This window comes from Aythya ferina, assembly GCF_964211825.1.
Source record: "Aythya ferina genome assembly, contig: HAP1_SCAFFOLD_1325, whole genome shotgun sequence".
Classification (NCBI taxonomy): Eukaryota; Metazoa; Chordata; class Aves; order Anseriformes; family Anatidae; genus Aythya; species Aythya ferina.
This window is the reverse complement of record NW_028180756.1, coordinates 1-18,350: the sequence shown is the minus strand read 5'-3', so window position 1 is coordinate 18,350 and position 18,350 is coordinate 1. Positions and strand designations below refer to the sequence as shown.

The following is an 18,350-nucleotide window of genomic DNA, read 5'->3' as shown; positions in this document are numbered from 1 at the left end:
AGGAGGCCTCAAGCATCCTCCCCCCCCCCAAAAAAAATTAAAAAAAAAAAGGGGGGGGCCCCCAGCCCCTCCCCAAGGGAGGGGCCGCTCCATCCGTCCGACCGCGGCGACACGGTGCAGGTCAGTGCCCCCCCCCCCGGAAAAAATTTGGGGTTTTTTAATCCGGGGGGGCACCCTTAGGTGCTAACGGTGCCCCCCCCCCTGTTTTTTTATCTCCCTGCAGGCCCCCGCGCGCCCCCCATGGAGTTCGTGGCTGGGGGGGCCGGAGGGGGCCCCCCCCCAGTTTGCCGATGAGGCCGGAGCCTTTTTGGGGCTGGGGGGGGCGACGCGACGGAGGGGGGGGGGCTGCTGGCTCCCTACACCCACACAGGTAAGGCCGGGACCCCCCCCCAAAAAAAAATCCTGATCCCAAAAATAATTCCTGAGCCCCTCCCCAAATTCCTGACCCCCCCAAAAAAAAATCCTGATCCCAAAAATAATTCTGACCCCCCAAAAAAAATTTTGAGCCCCCCCCAAAAAATCCTGACCCCCCAAAAAAATTCCTGACCCCCCCAAAAAAAAACGAGTCCCCAAAAAAAACTCCTGACCCCCCCTTAAAAATCCTGACCCCCCCAAAAAACTTCCTGACCCCCCTTTTAATTTTGTGCCCCCCCCTTTTAATTTTATGCCCCCCCTTTAAGTTTTTTACCCCACCTTTTATTTTTTGGCCCCCCTTTTTAATTCCCCCCCCCTTTTTAACTTTTTACCCCCCCTTTTAATTTTTTTGGCCCCCCTTTTAATTTTTTACCCCCCCCTTTTAATTTTTTACCCCCCCTTTAATTTTTACCCCCTTTTAATTTTTTGGCCCCCCCCTTTTAATTTTTTACCCCCCCCTTTAATTTTTTACCCCCCCCTTTTAATTTTTTACCCCCCCTTCTAATTTTTTGTGCCCCCCCTTTAAGTTTTTGGCCCCCCCTTTAGTTTTTTGCCCCCCCTTTTAATTTTTTGCCCCCCCCTTTTAATATTTTACCCCCCCTTTTAATTTTTTGGGCCCCCCCTTTTAATTTTTTCCCCTTCTTTTTAATTTTGTCCCCCCCCTTTTTAATTTTTTACCCCCCCTTTAAATTTTCTGCCCCCCCCTTTTACTATTTTGCCCCCCCCTTTTAATTTTGTGCCCCCCCCTTTTAATTTTGTGCCCCCCCCTTTTAATTTTGTGCCCCACCCCTTTAATTTTGTGCCCCCCCCTTTTAATTTTATGCCCCCCCCTTCTAATTTCTGCCCCCCCCCCCCCCATTTTTTTGTGCCCCCCCCCAGGCCGCCTGTCCCTGGTGCCCTGGGCAGAGGGGGGGTCCCTGGGGGCCCCCCCCTGGGTGTCCCCCCCCGCCCCCGCCGACCCCCCCCGCTTCCTGGAGCTGCTGCAGCCCCCCCGGGGCAGCCCCCCCCCCCCGGGGCCCCTCCTGCCCCCCAGCGCCATCGCCACCCCCCCGCCCTGCGGGTGAGTCACTGGGGGATACTGGGAGGCACTGGGGGGATACTGGGAGGCACTGGGAGGGCACTGGGGGGGCACTGGGGGCTAATGGGAGGGGGCTGGGGGGCACTGGGAGGCACCGGGAGCTAACAGGAGGGCACTGGGGGGAACTGGTGGGCACTGGGAGGGCACTGGGGGCTAATGGGAGGGTACTGGTGGGCACTGGGAGGCACTGGGGGGCTACTGGGAGGGGGCTGGGGGGCACTGGGAGCTAACAGAGGGGAACTGGTGGGCACTGGGAGGGCACTGGGGGCTAATGGGAGGGGGCTGGGGGGCACTGGGGTGGTACTGGTGGGCACTGGGGGAGCACTGGGGGTACTGGGAGGCTACTGGGAGGGCACTGGGGGATAATGGGAAGGGACTGGGAGGCACTGGGAGGGCACTGGGGCTAATGGGGGAACACTGGGGGGTACTGGTGGGCACTGGGAGGCTACTGGGAGGGCACTGGGGGCTAATGGGAGGGTACTGGTGGGCACTGGGAGGGCACTGGGGAGCTACTGGGAGGGCACTGGGGGCTAATGGGAGGCACTGGGGGCTAATGGGAGGGTATTGGTGGGCACTGGGAGGCTACTGTGAGGGCACTGGGGGCTAATGGGAGGGCACTGGGAGGGTACTGGGGGGTACTGGTGGGCACTGGGGGCTAATGGGAGGGCACTGGGAGGCACTGGGTGGTACTGGTGGGTTCTGGGGGGCACTGGGGGGGTACTGGTGGGCACTGGGAGGCTACTGGCAGGCACTGGGTGGTACTGGTGGGTTCTGGGTGGGCACTGGGAGGGTACTGGTGGGCACTGGGAGGCTACTGGGAGGGCACTGGGGGCTAATGGGAGGGGGCTGGGTGGCACTGGGAGGCTACTGGGATGTACTGGGGGGTACTGGTGGGCACTGGGAGGGCACTGGGGGGTACTGGTGGGCACTGGGGCGTACTGGGGCGCATGGTGCTGCAGGTTAGTGCGTACTGGGATGGACTGGGGGTAAACTGGTGTGTACTGGGGCTTGTTGGCATGCTTACTGGTACATACTGGTGGGTACTGGTGCGTGTGCTGTTCCCAGCAGGGAGGTGGAGGTGCCAGCCTTTGTAGATTTACAGGGGTCTGTACTGGTTTATACTGGTCCGTACTGGTCTGTATTGGCTTATACTGGTTTATAGTGGTGTATACTGGTTCTTACTGGTCTATACTGGTCCATACTGGGCAGAGAAATGAGTGCAAACCATGAGGCCACACACTGCGGGGAGGCATCTGTGCCAGCCTGTGTAGACCTACACGGGTCTGTACTGGTTTATACTGGTCCGTACTGGTCTGTATTGGCCTATACTGGTTATAGTGGTGTATACCGGTCCTTACTGGTCTATACTGGTCCATACTGGGCAGAGAAGCGAGCACAGTGTGGCCGCACGCTGCAGGGACACATCTGTGCCAGCCTGTATAGACTTATAGGGGTCCAAAGGGATCCGTAATGGTCCATACTGGTTCATACTGGTTCATATACTGGTTTGTACTGGTTTATACTGGGCAGAGGCACGCGGTGCGTCAACCTGCGGGGCGACGGCGACGCCGCTGTGGCGGCGGGACGGGACCGGGCACTACCTGTGCAACGCCTGCGGGCTCTACCACCGCCTCAACGGCCACAACCGGCCCCTAATCCGCCCCAAAAAGCGCCTGGTGAGCCCCTAATCCCCCTAATCCCCCCTAATCCCTCTTAATCCCACTTAATCCCGCTTAATCCTTCCCCAGACGCCCCCAATCCCCCCCAATCCCTTCCCCAGACCCCCCTAATGCCCCCCAATACCAATAATTCCTTCCCAAGAGCTCCCTAATCCCGCCAAATCCCCCTTAATCCCCTTTAATCCCCTACCCCAGACACCCTAATCCCCCCTAATCCCTTCTCCAGACGCCCCCAATCCCCCCCAGTCCCTTCCACAGACCCCCCTAATGCCCCCCAATACCAATAATTCCTTCCCAAACCCTCCTAATCCCCTTAATCCCTTAATCCCCTTTAATCCCTACCCTAGACACCCCTAATCACCCATAATCCCTTCTCCAGTCCCCCTTAAATCCCCTCCTAGCCCCCTTTAATCCCCTAATACCCCATAATCCCTCCTCCAGCCCCCTTTGCTGCCCTCCCAGCCCCCCTTAATCCCCCTTAATCCCCTCCCAGTCCCCCTTAATCCCCATAATCCCCCATAATCCCTCCTCCAGTCCCCCTTAATCCCCTCCCAGTCCCTCTTAATCCCCTTAACCCCCCATAATCCCTCCTCCAGGCCCCCTTAATCCCCTCCCAGTCCCTCTTAATCCCCTTAATCCCCCATAATCCCTCCTCCAGCCCCCTTTGCTGCCCTCCCAGCCCCCCTTAATCCCCCTTAATCCCCTCCCAGCCCCCCTTAATCCCCCTAATCCCCCATAATCCCTCTTCCAGCCCCCCTTAATCCCCCTAATCCCCCCTAATCCCTCCTCCAGCCCCCTTCGCCGCCCTCCCACCCCCCTTTAATCCCTCCCCGGCCCTCCCCATCACCCCCCATCCCCCCCTAACCCCCCCTCCCCCTTAATCCCCCTTAATCCCCCCCCCTCCCCCAGCTGGTCAGCAAGCGGGCGGGCACCGTGTGCAGCAACTGCCAGACCAGCACCACCACCCTGTGGCGCCGCAGCCCCCGCGGGGACCCCGTCTGCAACGCCTGCGGCCTCTACTACAAGCTGCACCGCGTGAGTTACCCCCCCGGGACCCCCCCAAAAAAAAAAAAACACCCCCTTTCTCCCTAATCTCACTAATTTTTTGCCCCCCCCCGGGGTTATTTTTGCAGGTAAACCGCCCCCTGACATGCGCAAGGACGGCATCCAGACCCGCAACCGCAAGGTCTCGGCCAAGGCCAAAAAACGCCGGGGGGGCTCCGGGGGGGGCTCCGGGATGGCAGCCATGGCGGGGGGGGGGGGGCACGGAACCCGGATTAGCCCCCCCTGCCCCCCCCCCAGAAGACCCGGCCGCCCTCTACGCCTCAGCCCCGTGGTGCTTTCGGGGCATTTTCTTCCCTTCACCCCCCCCGGGCCGTTTTGGGGGGGCCGGCGGCTGCCTATGGGCCCCCCCCACCGCCCCAGGGCCCCCCCCCCAGGGCCTGAGCCCCCAGATTTGAAAAATGGGGGGGGGGGGGGAGCCCCCCAAAATACAGTTTTTACGGCAAACGGTGCTGCTGAAACGCTTCTTGTGTGGTTTTTGGGGTGGGGGGGCGGTGGGCGACGTCCCTGGGGGGCTTTGAGCCCCCCCCAGTAAAAAGGGGGGGCCCCAAAACCCGGCCCCCCCCGGTTTCCCCCCCTATAATGCGCCTCTAGTCCCTTCCAAGATGGCGGCGCCCAGCAGGGCACGCCCAACATGGCGGCGCCCACCGCGGCACGCCCAAGATGGCGGCGCCCAGCGCGCCGCACCCAACATGGCGGAACAACCACGCCCCGCTATTGGCGGCGCCCCGCTGCTAGCCCCGCCCACCCTTTAACCACACCCAACCGCGCGTCGCGCCGGCCGTGACGTCATCAGTGCGCGCCCGGCGGCAGCGGCGCACGGGGCTGCAGGTGAGCGCGGCCGCTCCGGCCCCCGGCCCCCCCCCCCCGTTTCCCCCGCCCCCCCCGGTTTCTCCGCCCCCCCGGAGCCCCCCCCGCGCCCCCGGCTCCCCCCCCCCCCGTTAAACCCCCCCCGTGCCCCTCCCCCGCCCCTCCCTAACCCGTTGCCCCCCTCAGGCCCCCCCCCCGCGCGGCGCTAGAGCCCCGCCCCCGGTTGCCATGGTGAGGAGGGGCGGGGCCGAGCGGGGGGTGTGGGGGGGTGGGCGTGGTTTAGGGGGGTGGGCGGGGGTTGGCGGGGGTGGGCAGGGCTTGGGGGAAGGGGCGTGGTCTGTGTGTGGTGGGTGGGGTTTGGAGGTGGCTGGTGGGGGTCAAGGGGGTGGGCGGGGCCTGGCGGGGGTGGGCGGGGCTCGGAGGCGGTGGGCGGGGATTTGTGGATGGGGGCGAGGCTTGAAGGCAGCAGGGGAGGGTGAGGTGGGCGGAGTCTAGAACTAGTGGGTGTGGCCTAAAGATGGTGGGCGGGGCTTGAGGGCAGTGGGCGGGGCTTTAAGGGCTGCTGTCTGCTGTTTGAGGCTTGTGGGCGGGACTTTGAGGGCGGTGGGCGTGGTTTGAGGCTTGTGGGCGGGGCTTTAAGGGCAGCTGGCAGTGGTTTGAGGCTTGTGGGTGGGGGTTGAGGGCAGAGGGCGGGGCCTAATGGCGATGGGCGGGACTTGAAGGCGGTGGGCGGGGCTTAAGGGCAGTGGGCGGGGCCTGACGAAGCTCCGCCCAGGCCGGGCGGGGCGCCGCGCCCCCCCCCAGCGGGGGGGGCTCCCCGAGGCCAAGAGGCGGGGCCGGGCCCGCAGCCGGCGGAGGGGCTGGAGGCGGAGCTTCAGCACCTGGTAGGCGGGGCTTGGGGGCGGGGCTTGGGGGTTCCCCAGGGGGGAGGGGGAACACTGGGGGGGGCTGGGGTCTCTTTTGGGGGGGGTTATGGGGTCCTTGGGGGAGGGGCTGTGGATTTTGGGGTCATTTTGGGGGGTTTTGGGTCTTGGGGAGGGGCTCTGGGCTCTTTTGGGTCCCTTTTCTGGGGGGTTAGGGGGTCCTTGGGGGGGGGCGGTGGATTTTGGGGTCACTTTGGGGGGTCTGGGGTCTTTGGGGGGGTCTGGGGTCTCTGGGGGGGGTCTGGGGTCTTTGGGGTCTATTTGTGGGGGGGGGGGCTTGGGGGGGGCACCCAGATCTGGGTCTTTCCCCCTAAATCCCATAACCCCTGGGTCGAGCCCTAAAAAATGGGGTCGGGGGGGTTGGGGGGGCATCACCCCAAGCCCCCCACCCCCTTTTTGGGACCCCCACCCTAAAATTTCCCCCCCCACACATGGCAGGAGCTGGGCGCGGAGGCGGCGGCCCCACGGGGACGGGGCTGGTGCAGGCCGAGGAGCCGGGCGAGAGGTGAGAAATTTGGGGGGGGGCACCCCAAAAAACGGTGGGGGGCACCCCCTAACCCTATAGAGGGGGGGGGCATCCCCTATAGAGAAAAAGACCCCAAAACCGTGCCCCCCCCCCCAGGGATGCCCCATGGACGGAGCTGGCTCAGCGCTGCGTGCGCGTGGAGGTGAGATTTTGGGGGGGGGTCCCCGAATTTTTGGGGGGGTTTCCCCAAATTTTTGGGGTCCCCCAAATCTGGCCCCCCCCCCCCCCGAGGGTGTTTTTTTATGGGGGGGGGTCCTCACGCGCTGTGGTTTTAGGGCCGGGCGGCCACCGACGAGGAGCTGCTGCTGGTGCCCAGGTGGGGGCTTTTGGGGGGGGGGTTTGGGGGGGTTTGGGGGGATTTAGGGTTTTTTTTTTGGGGGGTTGGGGGGATTAGGGGGGATTTGCGGGGTTTTGGGGGGATTTGGGGGGATTTAGGGGTTTTTTTGGGGGGGGGGATAAGAGGGGATTTGGGGGGATTTGGGGGGATTTAGGGTTTTTTGGGGGGGGTTGGGGGATGTGAAGGGATTTGGGGGGGGGTTGGGGGGATTTGGGGGGATTTAGGGTTTTTTTGGGGGGGTTGGGGGCATATGGGGGGGATTTAGGGGGATTTAGGTTTTTTGGGGGGGGTTGGGGGGGATTTTGGAGGGGTTGGGGGGCTTTTTGGGGGGATTTGGGGGATTTAGGGTTTTTGGGGGGCGTTGGTGGGGATAAGATAGGATTTTGGGGGGGGTTGGGGGGAATTTGGTGGGGGTTGGGGGGCATTTGGGGGGATTTAGGGGTTTTTTTGGGGGGGGTGGGAATTTGGGGGGGTTTGGGGGGGGGCATGGGGGGGGGTGAAGAGGCCGAGGGGATTTGGGGGGGGGTCTCTGAGGCTGTTTTGGGGTCCCCCAGCCCCGAGGACGAGCGGAGCCGGGGGGGCGCCGCCCCCCCCCCAGCACCCGGTGGGTCCAGGGGGGCTTTGGGGGGGGTCTATGGGGTCCTGGGGGATTTTGGGGGGGGTCTATAGGGTCCTGGGGGATTTGGGGGGGGTCTATAGGGTCCCCAGGGGATTTGGGGGGGGTCTATAGGGTCCCCAAGGGATTTGGGGGGGTCTATGGGGTCCCAGGGTATTTGGGGGGGGTCTATAGGGTCCCTAGGGTATTTTGGGGGGGTCTATAGGGTCCCCAAGGGATTTGGGGGGGGTCTATAGGGTCCCAGGGTGTTTAGGGGGGGTCTATAGGATCCCTAAATTGGGCTTAGGGGGGTTGGGGGGGGTCTATAGGGTTCCTATGGGGTCTCTGGGTCCGGGGGGGTTTCTATAGGGTCCCTGGGGGTTGTATAGGGTCCCGGGGGGGGGGTCTCTGGTTTTGGGGGGGGTCTATAGGGTCCCAGGGGGGTTATGGGGGGGGGTCCGTGTGTCCCAAGGGGGTCCCCGAGGAGCTGCGGGTGGGCTCTATAGGGTCTCTGGGGGGGGGTTAAAGGGTCCCTATAGAAACTGGGGGTTGTGGGGGGGTCCCGGGGGGGTCCCCTATATATGTGCCCCCCCCCCAGGACCCCTCCCGCCGGGCTGTGGGGTCGCTGCTGGCGCTGCTGGGCCGGGCGCTGAGCGGGGACGTCCGCAACGGGCTGGCGCTGCTGCCCCCCTATGGATCCTATAGGTACCTGGGGGGCTATCGGGGCTGGGGGGGGGCTATAGGGGCCGTGGGGGGGGGGGTGAGGTGGTGTAAGGTCCCTATAGGGCACCATAAGGTCTTTATAGGGCGGTGTGGGGTGGTTAGGGGGAGCCAGGAAGGCTCTATAGGGTGATATGGGGTCTGTATGGGGGGTTAAAATGCACCTATAGGGGTCTATAGGGTCTCTATAGGGTGCATAGGGTGTCTATAGGGCACTATAGGGTCTCTATGGGGTACATAGGGTCTCCATAGGGTCTCTGTAGGGTACGTAGGGTCTCCATAGGGTGCTGTAGGGTCTTTATAGAGTGCGTATAGTGTCTGTAGGGTGCCATAGGGTCTCTATAGGGTGCATAGGGTGTCTATAGGGCGCTATAGGGTCTCTGTAGAGTGCTATATGGTCTCTATTGGGTGCCTAGAGGGTCTCTATAGGTTACATAGGGTCTCCATAGGGTCTCTATAGGGAGCTATAAGATCTCTATAGGGTACATAGGATCTCTATAGGGCTCTATAGGGTCTTTATAGGGTATATAGGGTCTCCATAGGGTCTCTATAGAGCCCTATAGAGTCTCTATAGGGCACTATAGGGTCTCTATAGGGTACATAGGGTCTTCAGAGGGTCTCTGTTGGGCACTATAGGGTCTCTATAGGGTGCTACGAAGTCTCTATAGGGTGCATAGAGTTTCTGTAGGGTGCCATAGGGTCTCTATAGGGTGCTATAGGGTACATACGGCCTCTATAGGGTCACTATAGGGCACTATAGGATCTCTATAGGGCCCATAGGGTCTCCATAGGGCCTCTATAGGGTGCATAGTGTGTCTATAGGGTGCCATAGGGGCCCTATAGGGTCTCTATAGGCGCTATAGGGTCTCTATAGGGTACATAGAGTCGCCAGAGGGTCTCTATTGGGCACTATAGGGTCTCTATAGGGTGCTACGAAGTCTCTATAGGGTGCGTAGAGTTTCTATAGAGTGCCATAGGGTCTCTATAGGGTGCTATAGGGTACATACGGCCACTATAGGGTCTCTATAGAGCACTATAGGATCTCTATAGGGCCCATAGGGTCTCCATAGGGCCTCTATAGGGTGCATAGTGTGTCTATAGGGTGCCATAGGGGCCCTATAGGGTCTCTATAGGCGCTATAGGGTCTCTATAGGGTGCCGATCTCCCCCACAGCCCCCCCGTGGATGCTGTCGCCATCGCAGCCCGGGTGGCCCAGAAGCACCCAGGGGTGCAGCGGTGAGGGGGGGGGTCCTGGGGGGGGGTATGGGGGACGTATGGGGTGAGGGGGGGTCCTGGGGGGGGGGGTATGGGGGATGTGGGGGTCCTGGGGGGGATATAGGGAGGGTATGGGGGATATGGGGGGGTATGGGGTGAGGGGGGGTCCTGGGGGGGGCAGTTTGGGGTGAGGGGGGGTTATGGGGGGGTTATAGGGCTATAGGGGATATAGGGGAGGCTCCTTGGGGGGTTATGGGGTCGGGGGGGTGACACTGGGGGTGCCGCCCCCCCCCTTTTTTACCCCCTTTTTACCCCCCCCCCCCCCCCAAATTTCAGCGTCCTCATCGTGGATTGGTGCGCGCCGCCCGGCCGCCCCACCCCCCGCCTGTTCCAGGACGACCCCAGGTGGGTTACTGGGAGCACTGGGAGCACTGGGGGGGGGCTCCCAGTAACCCCCCCCCCCACCCTCACCACCCCCCCCCCCCCCACCCTATAGCATTCTCTATTTTGGGGTGCACTGGGGCTCGGAGCCCCCCCCCAGCGTCGGCACCGGCCGGGGCGAGGGCTTCACCGTCGAGCTGCGCTGGGAGGAGGTATGGATCCTATAGGGGACGGGGGGGGGCTCTGGGGGGGCTATAGAGACCCTATAGCGCCTATAGGGGACCGGGGGGGTGCTATAGGGGTGGGAGGAGCATCCTATAGGGGTTCTATAGGGGTGGGAGCATCCTATAGGGGTTTTTATAGGGGTAGAAACGTTCTATAGGGGGTTCTATAGGGGCAGGAGCATCCTATAGGGGTTTCTATAGGGTTGGGAACATCCTATAGGGGTTCTTATGGGGGAAGAAATGTTTTATAGGGGTTTCTATAGGGGTGGGAACATTTTATAGGAGTTTCTATAGGGACAGAAACGTTATATACGTTCTATAGGGGGTTTCTATGGGGGTGGGAGCATCCTATAGGGGTTCTTATGGGGGCAGGAACATTCTATAGCCGGTTATATAGGGGCAAGAACATTCTATAGGGGCTTCTATGTGGGTGAAAGCATCCTATAGGGGTTTTTATAGGGGTAGAAACACTCTATAGGGGGTTCTATAGGGGCAGGAACATCCTATAGGGCTTTCTATAGGGGCAGGAGCATTCTATAGGGGGTTTTATAGGGTGAGAACATCCTATAGGGGGTTTCTATAGGGGTGGGAGCATGCTATAGGGGTTTTTATAGGGGTAGAAACATTCTATAGGGGGTTCTATAGGGGTTGGGGGGCTCTATAGGGGTTGGGGGGGCTCTATAGGGGACTGACAGTGCCCCCCCCCCCCAGCCCGGCCCGACCGACGGCGACTACGCGGCCGCGTTCCTCCAGCTCCTGCTGCCCATCGCCCTGGAGGTGAGGGGGGTTTTTTGGGGGGGGTTTTGGGGTTTTTTGGGGGTCCTGGGGGTCTTGGGGGGGTCCCAAGGGGTTTAGGGGGGGTCCCGGGGGGTTTTTGGGGGGGTTCGGCCATGCAGATGTGGCCCCCCCCCCCCCCCCCAGTTCCAGCCCCAGCTCGTCCTGGTCAACGCCGCCGTCGACGCCGCCCTGGGGGACCCGGAGGTAATGGGGGGGGATATAGGGGAGGGGGGATATAGGGTGGGGGGTATAGGGGGGGGATATAGGGGCCAGGGGCATGGAGGGGGGGTTGGGGGGGTTGGGGCACCGTGGGGTCCCCTCTCGTGTCTTTCTGGGGGGGTGTGGGGAGCCTATGGGGCGTTCTGGGGTGGTATAGAGACCCTATAGATGCTTTTGGGGTGGTGTAGAGACCCTATAGATCCCTTTGGGGTGGTGTGGAGACCCTATAGCTACCTCTGGGGTGGTATAGAGATCCTATAGATTACTCTGGGGTGGTATAGAGACCCTATAGATCGCTCTGGGGTGGTGTGGAGACCCTATAGATATTTCTGGGGTGGTATAGAGACCCTATAGATCCCCTTGGGGTGGTACAGAAATTCTATAGGTCCCCTTGGGGTGGTGTAGAGACCCTATAGATTGCTCTGGGGTGGTATAGAGATCCTATAGATCTCTCCGGGGTGGTGTGGAGATCCTATAGATATTTCTGGGGTGGTATAGAGACCCTATAGATAGCTATAGAGTGGTATGGAGACCCTATAGATCCCTCTGGGGTGCTTAAAGGGGTGTATGTAGGGGTAAAAAGGCCGTATGGGCTTTATTGGGGTGGTTTAGGGGCTGTGGGGGGAGGTATAGGGGCCATATGGGCTCTTTTGGGGTGGTTTAGGGGCTGGGGGGGGAGGTATAGAATCCATATGGCCTTTTTGGGGTGCTTTAGGGGACGTACGGAGCTTCCTGGGCTGGTACAGCGGGTGTTTGGGGTGGGGGGGTGAGCGTCCCTGTAGGACCCTATAGGGTCCCACTATAGGGGCCCTGAGGGGGGGTCCGTGCCCCCCTCCCTGGTGCTATAGGTGCCCCCCAGGGCCGCGTGGGGGTCTCCCCCGACGGCATCGCGCTGCTGACCCACCTGCTGGCCGCGCTGGCGGGGGGGTGCCTGCTCCTCGCCCTCCAGGTAAGACCCTATAGCCCCTATAGGCCCTATAGGGGCTCCCGGGGGGGTCTGGGGGGGGGAGCACGTGCCATTTGGGGGACCTATGGGGGCCACCCCGCCCGCCACGCTTTATAGGGGCGCCGCACGTGAGCTTTGGGGTGTCTGTGGGTGCTATAGGGGCTGTATAGGGGATGTCGGGGGGGGGCTATAGGGTCTGTAGGGGAATCACAGCGGGTTGGGGGGCGGGGGGGAGCTCACAATCCCCCCTGGGGGGGCTTCATGGTGCTGGGAGGCTCCGTGGGGTACTTATAGGGGAGGTATAAGGGGTTTGGGGGCGGTAGGAGGGGTATAGGGGGGGTATGGGGGCTATAGGGGGTGTGTGGGGGGTGTTAAAAGGGGTGAGGGGGGGGCGATTTATGGTTGGGGGGGGTATAGGGGCACTACAGGAGGTGTCCCGGAGCATTAGGGGGTGTTGGGGGGAGCGCAGGGTCCATAGGGACCCCCCTGACGCCCCCCACCCCCCCCTCTCCCCACAGGGGGGGTCCCAGGCGGGAGCGGTGCCGGGGGGGCTCAGCGCCATCCTGCGCACGCTGCTGGGGGACCCCGGGGACCCCCCCGGGCCCATGACCCCCACCCCCAGGTGAGGGGGGGGAGCTGGGTGGGGAGAGGGGGGGGGGTAAGGGCGTTTTGGGGCGGTTTTGGGGTTTGGGGGGCTGGAGGGGTTTGGGGGTAATTTGGGGAGGTTGAGGGGGTCAGGGGGGGCTTGGGGGGGTCAGGGAAGTTTTAGGGTACCCCCCCCTAACACAACTTTCCCCACCCCTCCTCCCACAGCGGCCTGGGCAGCATCGCCCGCACCTTAGAGACCTACCGCAAGTACTGGAGCGGCCTGCGCTGCGGTGAGTCCAGAAAAAGTGGGGAAAAAAACCCTAAACAGCCCCAAAAAAACACTGGGGGTGCCTTTTAATGCCCCCAAAATATTGTTGGGGGGCTTTTAGGGGGCCCCAACTCCCCCCCGGGAGGGTTTGAGGAATTCTGCAGGCCTGGTTGCTAGGGTGCCCCTTGGGTCGCTAGGGCGGCCATCTTGGTTGCTAAGTGGCCATCTTGGTTGCTAAGTGGCCATCTTGGTTGCTAGGGAGGCCATCTTGGTTGCTAAGTGGCCATCTTGGTTGCTAGGGAGGCCATCTTGGTTGCTAGGGAGGCCATCTTGGTAGCTAGGGAGGCCATCTTGGTAGCTAGGGAGGCCATCTTGGTTGCTAAGCGGCCATCTTGGTAGCTAGGGAGGCCATCTTGGTTGCTAGGGAGGCCATCTTGGTTGCTAAGCGGCCATCTTGGTAGCTAGGGCGGCCATGTTGGTTGCTAGGGAGGCCATCTTGGTTGCTAAGTGGCCATGTTGGTTGCTGGGGAGGCCATCTTGGTAGCTAGGGAGGCCATTTTGGTCGCTAGGGAGGCCATCTTGGTAGCTAGGGCGGCCATGTTGGTTGCTAGGGAGGCCATCTTGGTTGCTAAGTGGCCATCTTGGTAGCTAGGGAGGCCATCTTGGTTGTTATGGTGGCCATCTTGGTTGCTAGGGTAGCCATTTTGAGAGCCTAAGTTTGCCCCCCCCCCCCCCCCCCCAGAGCCGGATGTGGAGGATGAGCCGGAGGATGAGGAGGGTGAGGAAGAGCGCGAGGAGCTGGAGGACGAGGAGGAGACCCCGGGGGGCGACGAGGGCTCGGAGAGCGACGATGACCCCGACCCCCCCTTGGAGCCGCCGGGGGGGGGTGAGGGGCAGCCCCCCACCACCCGCACGGGGCTGCTGTACGACGAGAGGATGGAGGAGCACTGCAACCCCTGGGACAGGTCAGGGGGGGCACTGAGGGGGGGGGGTCTGGGCATGGCGGGGGGGGGCATTGGACATGGCAGGGGGGGTCACTGGGTATTTGGGGGGGTACTGGATATTTATTGGGGGGTGCTGGGCATTGGGGGGGGCACTGGGTATTTGTGGGGGGGACTGAACATGGGAGGGGGGCTGGTGGCCATTATGGGGAGGGCACTGGGTATTTGGGGGGGTGCTGGGTATTTATTGGGGGGGTGCTGGGCATTGGGGGGGGTTCTGGGTGTTTGGGGGGGGTACTGGGAATGGGAGGGGGGGCTGGTGGCCATCATGGGGGGGGTGCTGGTGTGGGGGGGGGGCACTGGGTATTTGGGGGGGTGTCCTGGATATTTGGGGGGGGGCTGGACATAGTGGGGGGGCCACTGGGCATGGTGGGGGGGCGCTGGGTATTTGGGGGGGCTCTGGGTATTTGGGGGGGGTCCTGGATATTTTGGGGGGGCGCAGGGCATGGTGGGGGCATAGAGTTTTTTGGGGGGGGTCCTGGATATTTAGGGGGAGCACTCCCCAACATGTGGGGGGGGTCTCCATGCCCATTTGGGGTGGGGGCACTCCCCATTTTGCCCCCTTCCCGTCCACACAAACCATTGGGGTTTCCTCTCATCCCACTACATAACAACCCGACCCCCCCCCCCAATTTCTATACCGGGGGGGTGGGGGTGTAGGGGGGGTGCTGACCATGCCCCCCCCGCCCCCCCCCTCGCAGCCAGCACCCCGAGGCCCCTCAGCGGGTGGCGCGGGTGCTGCAGCGCCTGCGGGACCTGGGCCTGGCCCGGCGCTGCCTCCACCTCCCCGCCCGCCCCGCACGGCGCCCCCAGCTCCTCGCCTGCCACACGTGAGCCCCCCCACCCCAATATCCCCCCCCCACCCCATTATCCCCCCCGACCCCAATTTCCCTCCTTTTCGCACCGTTTTTCTCTCCGCACCCCCAATTTCTCTCCTTTTCACCCCGATTTTCTGTCCTTTTCATCCCCAGTTTCTCTCTTTTTCACCCCGTTTTTTCTCTCCTTTTCACCCCGTTTTTCTCTCCGCACCCCCAGTTTCTCTCCTTTTCACCCCCTTATCCCCCCCAACCCCAATCTCTCTCCTTTTCACCCTGTTTTTATCTCTTTTTCATCTCCGATTTCTCTCCTTTTCGCCCCATTTTTCTCTCTGCACCCCAATTTCTCTCCTTTTCACCCCCAATTTCTCTCCTTTTCACCGTTTCTCTCTCCTTTTCACCCCCAGTTTATCTCCTTTTCACCCCGTTTTTCTCCGCACCCGCAATTTCTCTCCTTTTCACCCCATTTTTCTCTCCACACCCAATTTCACTCCTTTCCGCCCCATTTTTCTCTCCTTTTCACCCCTAACTTCTCCTGTTTTCACCCCATTTTTTCTCCCTCAATTCCTCCCCTTTTCACCCCATTTTTCTCTCCGCCCCCAATTTCTCTCCTTTTCGCCTCGTTGTTTTTCTCTCTGCCCCCAATTCCTCCTTTTTTCACCCCGTTTTTCCTCTCCGCCCCCAATTCCTCCTTTTTTTCACCCCGTTTTCTCTCTCCGCTCCCAATTCCTCCTTTTTTCACCCCGTTTTCTCTCTCCGCCCCCAATTCCTCCCCTTTTCACCCCGATTTTTCTCTCCGCCCCCAATTTCTCTCCTTTTCACCCCCTTATCTCCCCCCAACCCCAACTCTTCCCCTTTTCACCCCGTTTTTCCTCTCCGCTCCCAATTCCTCCTTTTTTCACCCCGTTTTTCCTCTCCGCCCCCAATTCCTCCTTTTTTTCACCCCGTTTCCTCTCTCCGCCCCCAATTCCTCCTTTTTTCACCCCGTTTTTTTCCCCCCCACCCCCCAGGAAGGCTCACGTGGCGGCGCTGGCGGCCACGGCGGGGCTGGGGGGGCCGCGGGAGCTGCGGGGGGCGGCCGCCCGCTACAACTCCGTCTTCTTCTGCCCCCGCTCCTACGCCTGCGCCCGCCTGGCCGCCGGCACCGCCTGCGCCGCCGTCACCGCCGTGCTGCGGGGACAGGTAGGGGGGGCTCGGGGGGGATTTGGGGGGAATTGGGGGGTTGGAGGGGGATTTGGGGGGAATTGGGGGGTGTTGGGGGGGGTTTAGGGGGATTTGGGGGAGGTAGGGGGGATTTGGGAGGGGTATGGGGGGATATTGGGGGGATGTGGGGGGTGTAGGGGGGCTTGGGGGGGGTTGGGGTGGATTTGGAGGGTTTGGGGGGGTTTAGGGGGGGTTTGGGGGGATTTGGGGGGTTGGGGGGATTTAGGGGGGGTTGAGGGGCGTTTGGGGGGATTTAGGGGGGGTTGAGGGGGGTTTGGGTGGTTTTTAGGGGGATTTGGGGGTGGGTTGGGGGTGTAGGGGGGATATTGGGGGGTATGGGGGGTGTGTGTGGGGGATGTGGGGGGTGTAGGGGGGGTTTGGGGGGGGGTTAGGGGGATTTGGGGGGTTTGGAGGGGGTTGGGGGGGGTTAGGGGATTTGGGGGGGTATGGGGGGATATTGGGGGGATTTGGGGGGGTTTAGGGGTATTTGGGGGGGTTGAGGGGGTTTGGGGGGGGTTTAGGGGGATTTGGGGGGGTTGGGGGGTGTAGGGGGGCTGTGGGGGGTTTGAGGGGGCTGGGAGGGATTTGGGGGGGTTTTGGGGGATTTGGGGGGTTGGGGGGGCATGGAGGGGTATGGGGGGTGTATGGGGGGGATGTGGGGGGGGTTGGGGCGGATTTGGGGGGTTGGGGAGGGATAGGGGGGTGTATGGGGGGTGTAGGAGGGGATATGGGGGGCTGGGGGGGGGTTGCATGGGGGTGTAGGGGGCTGGGGGGCTGTATGGGGGGCTACATGTGGTTATGGGGGACTGTAGGGGGCGATGTGGGGGCTCTGGGGGTTTCTAGGGGCCTGTACAGACCCCATACCGACCCCATACTGCCCCCTTACCCCAAATTTGTGCCCCCCCCAGGTGCAGAACGCCCTGGCCGTGGTGCGCCCCCCCGGGCACCACGCTCGCCCCGGGGCCGCCGGGGGCTTCTGCCTCTTCAACAACGTGGCCGTGGCCGCCCGGCACGCCCAGCGCCTGGCCGGGGGGGCCCTCAGGTACCGGGGGGGGGCTTAAAAAGGGGTGGGGGCACCCCAGAACCCCCCCCGGGGGATTTAGGGCCCCCCCTGAACCGAGGCGAACCACAGGGTGCTGATTGTGGACTGGGACGTGCACCACGGGGACGGCACCCAGCAGATCTTTGAGGACGACCCCAGGTTTTTTTTTTGGGGGGGAGACGTTAAAAAGGGGTGGGGGGGGGTCCCTGGATGGGTGGGGAGTGGGGTGTTGGGGTGGGATTAGGGGTTATAGAGTGGGATTATGGGTGTTCAGGGGGGATTATGTGTGTTTGGGAGGGGGATTATGGGTGTTTAAGGGGGATTATGGGTGTTTGGGAGGGATTATGGGCATTGGGGGGGTGTTTATAGGTTGGGGGGGTCCTGGCAGGACAGGGACAGGGTGTTGGGGTGGGATTAGGGTTTACAGAGTGGGATTATGGGTGTTTTGGAGGGGGATTATGGGTGTTTGGGAGGGATTATGGGCGTTGGGGGGGATTTATAGGGTGGGGGGGTCCTGGTGGGGAGGAAGCAAGGTGTTGGGGTGGGATTAGGGGTTATAGAGTGGGATTATGGGTGTTCAAGGGGGATTATGGGTGTTTGGGAGGGGGATTATGGGTGTTTGGGAGGGATTATGGGCGTTGGGGGGGGGGTTATAGGTTGGGGGGTCCTGGCGGGGCAGGGAGCAGGGTATTGAGGTGGGATTAGGGGTTTTAGAGGGGGATTATGGGATTTTGGGAGGGATTATGGGCGTTTGGGGGGGCTTTATGGGTTTTGGGGCCCTCTGGGGGGGGTCCTTGGTGCCCTACCCTCCCTAGGGGGGGTCTCTCATCACCCCCCTGCCCCCCCTTCACCCCGCAGCGTGCTGTACATCTCCCTGCACCGCCACGACGGCTCCTTCTTCCCGGGGGGGGCCGGGGGGGCCCCGTGGCGCCGGGGCCGGGGTCGGGGCCACGGCTTCACCCTCAACGTGGGCTGGGGGGGGCCACGCGCCGGGGACCCGGATTACGTGGCCGCCGTCACCCGCCTGGTGCTTCCCGTGGCCTGCCAGGTGAGGGGGGGGCCTCGTTAGCGTGGGGGGGGTTAATTAGTTGGTAATTAACCTCATTAACCCGTTGCCCCCCCCCCCCCCAAAAAAAAGTTCGCCCCACAGCTGGTGCTGGTGTCGGCCGGGTTCGATGCGGCGCGGGGCGACCCCCTGGGGGTGCGCGGTGTCGCCCCCCACCTTCGGGCTGCTCACCCACCTGCTGGGGGGGCTGGCGGGGGGGCGCCTGGTGCTGGTGCTGGAGGTGAGTGGAGGCGGGATTAGGGGGGATTAAGGGGGGATTAGGGGGTTTGGAGGGGATTAAGGGGGGATTAAGGGCGGATTAGGGGGGTTTAGAGGGGATTAAGGGGGGATTAAGGGCGGATTAGGGGGGTTTAGAGGGGATTAAGGGGGGATTAAGGGCGGATTAGGGGGGGTTTAGAGGGGATTAAGGGGGATTAAGGGCGGATTAGGGGGGTTGGAGGGATTAAGGGGGGATTAAGGGC

At 62.2% G+C, this 18,350-nt stretch overlaps 2 protein-coding genes across 2 annotated transcripts; both read left to right on the top strand.

Moving 5' to 3' along the window:
• Positions 1–240: 240 nt before the first annotated feature.
• LOC311429535 (erythroid transcription factor-like) lies at positions 241–4,785 on the top strand (the record flags this gene model as incomplete). Its single annotated transcript, XM_084540622.1, is given in 9 exon segments — positions 241–251; positions 253–311; positions 314–370; positions 1,294–1,474; positions 3,023–3,041; positions 3,043–3,168; positions 4,081–4,206; positions 4,305–4,317; positions 4,320–4,785. Coding segments are annotated over 9 exon segments (1,041 nt in total). The 3' UTR covers positions 4,769–4,785.
• Positions 4,786–5,232: 447 nt separating this feature from the next.
• LOC311429534 (histone deacetylase 6-like) lies at positions 5,233–18,109 on the top strand (the record flags this gene model as incomplete). Its single annotated transcript, XM_084540621.1, has 21 exons — positions 5,233–5,265; positions 5,809–5,927; positions 6,405–6,471; positions 6,589–6,634; positions 6,768–6,808; positions 8,023–8,129; positions 9,318–9,380; positions 9,696–9,764; positions 9,856–9,952; positions 10,676–10,741; positions 10,886–10,945; positions 11,820–11,909; positions 12,425–12,528; positions 12,720–12,784; positions 13,505–13,727; positions 14,465–14,593; positions 15,589–15,760; positions 16,690–16,823; positions 16,914–16,982; positions 17,682–17,871; positions 17,962–18,109. Coding segments are annotated over exons 4-21 (1,864 nt in total), but the record flags the coding sequence as incomplete, so codon positions are not given.
• Between the last annotated feature and the right edge of the window lie 241 nt (positions 18,110–18,350).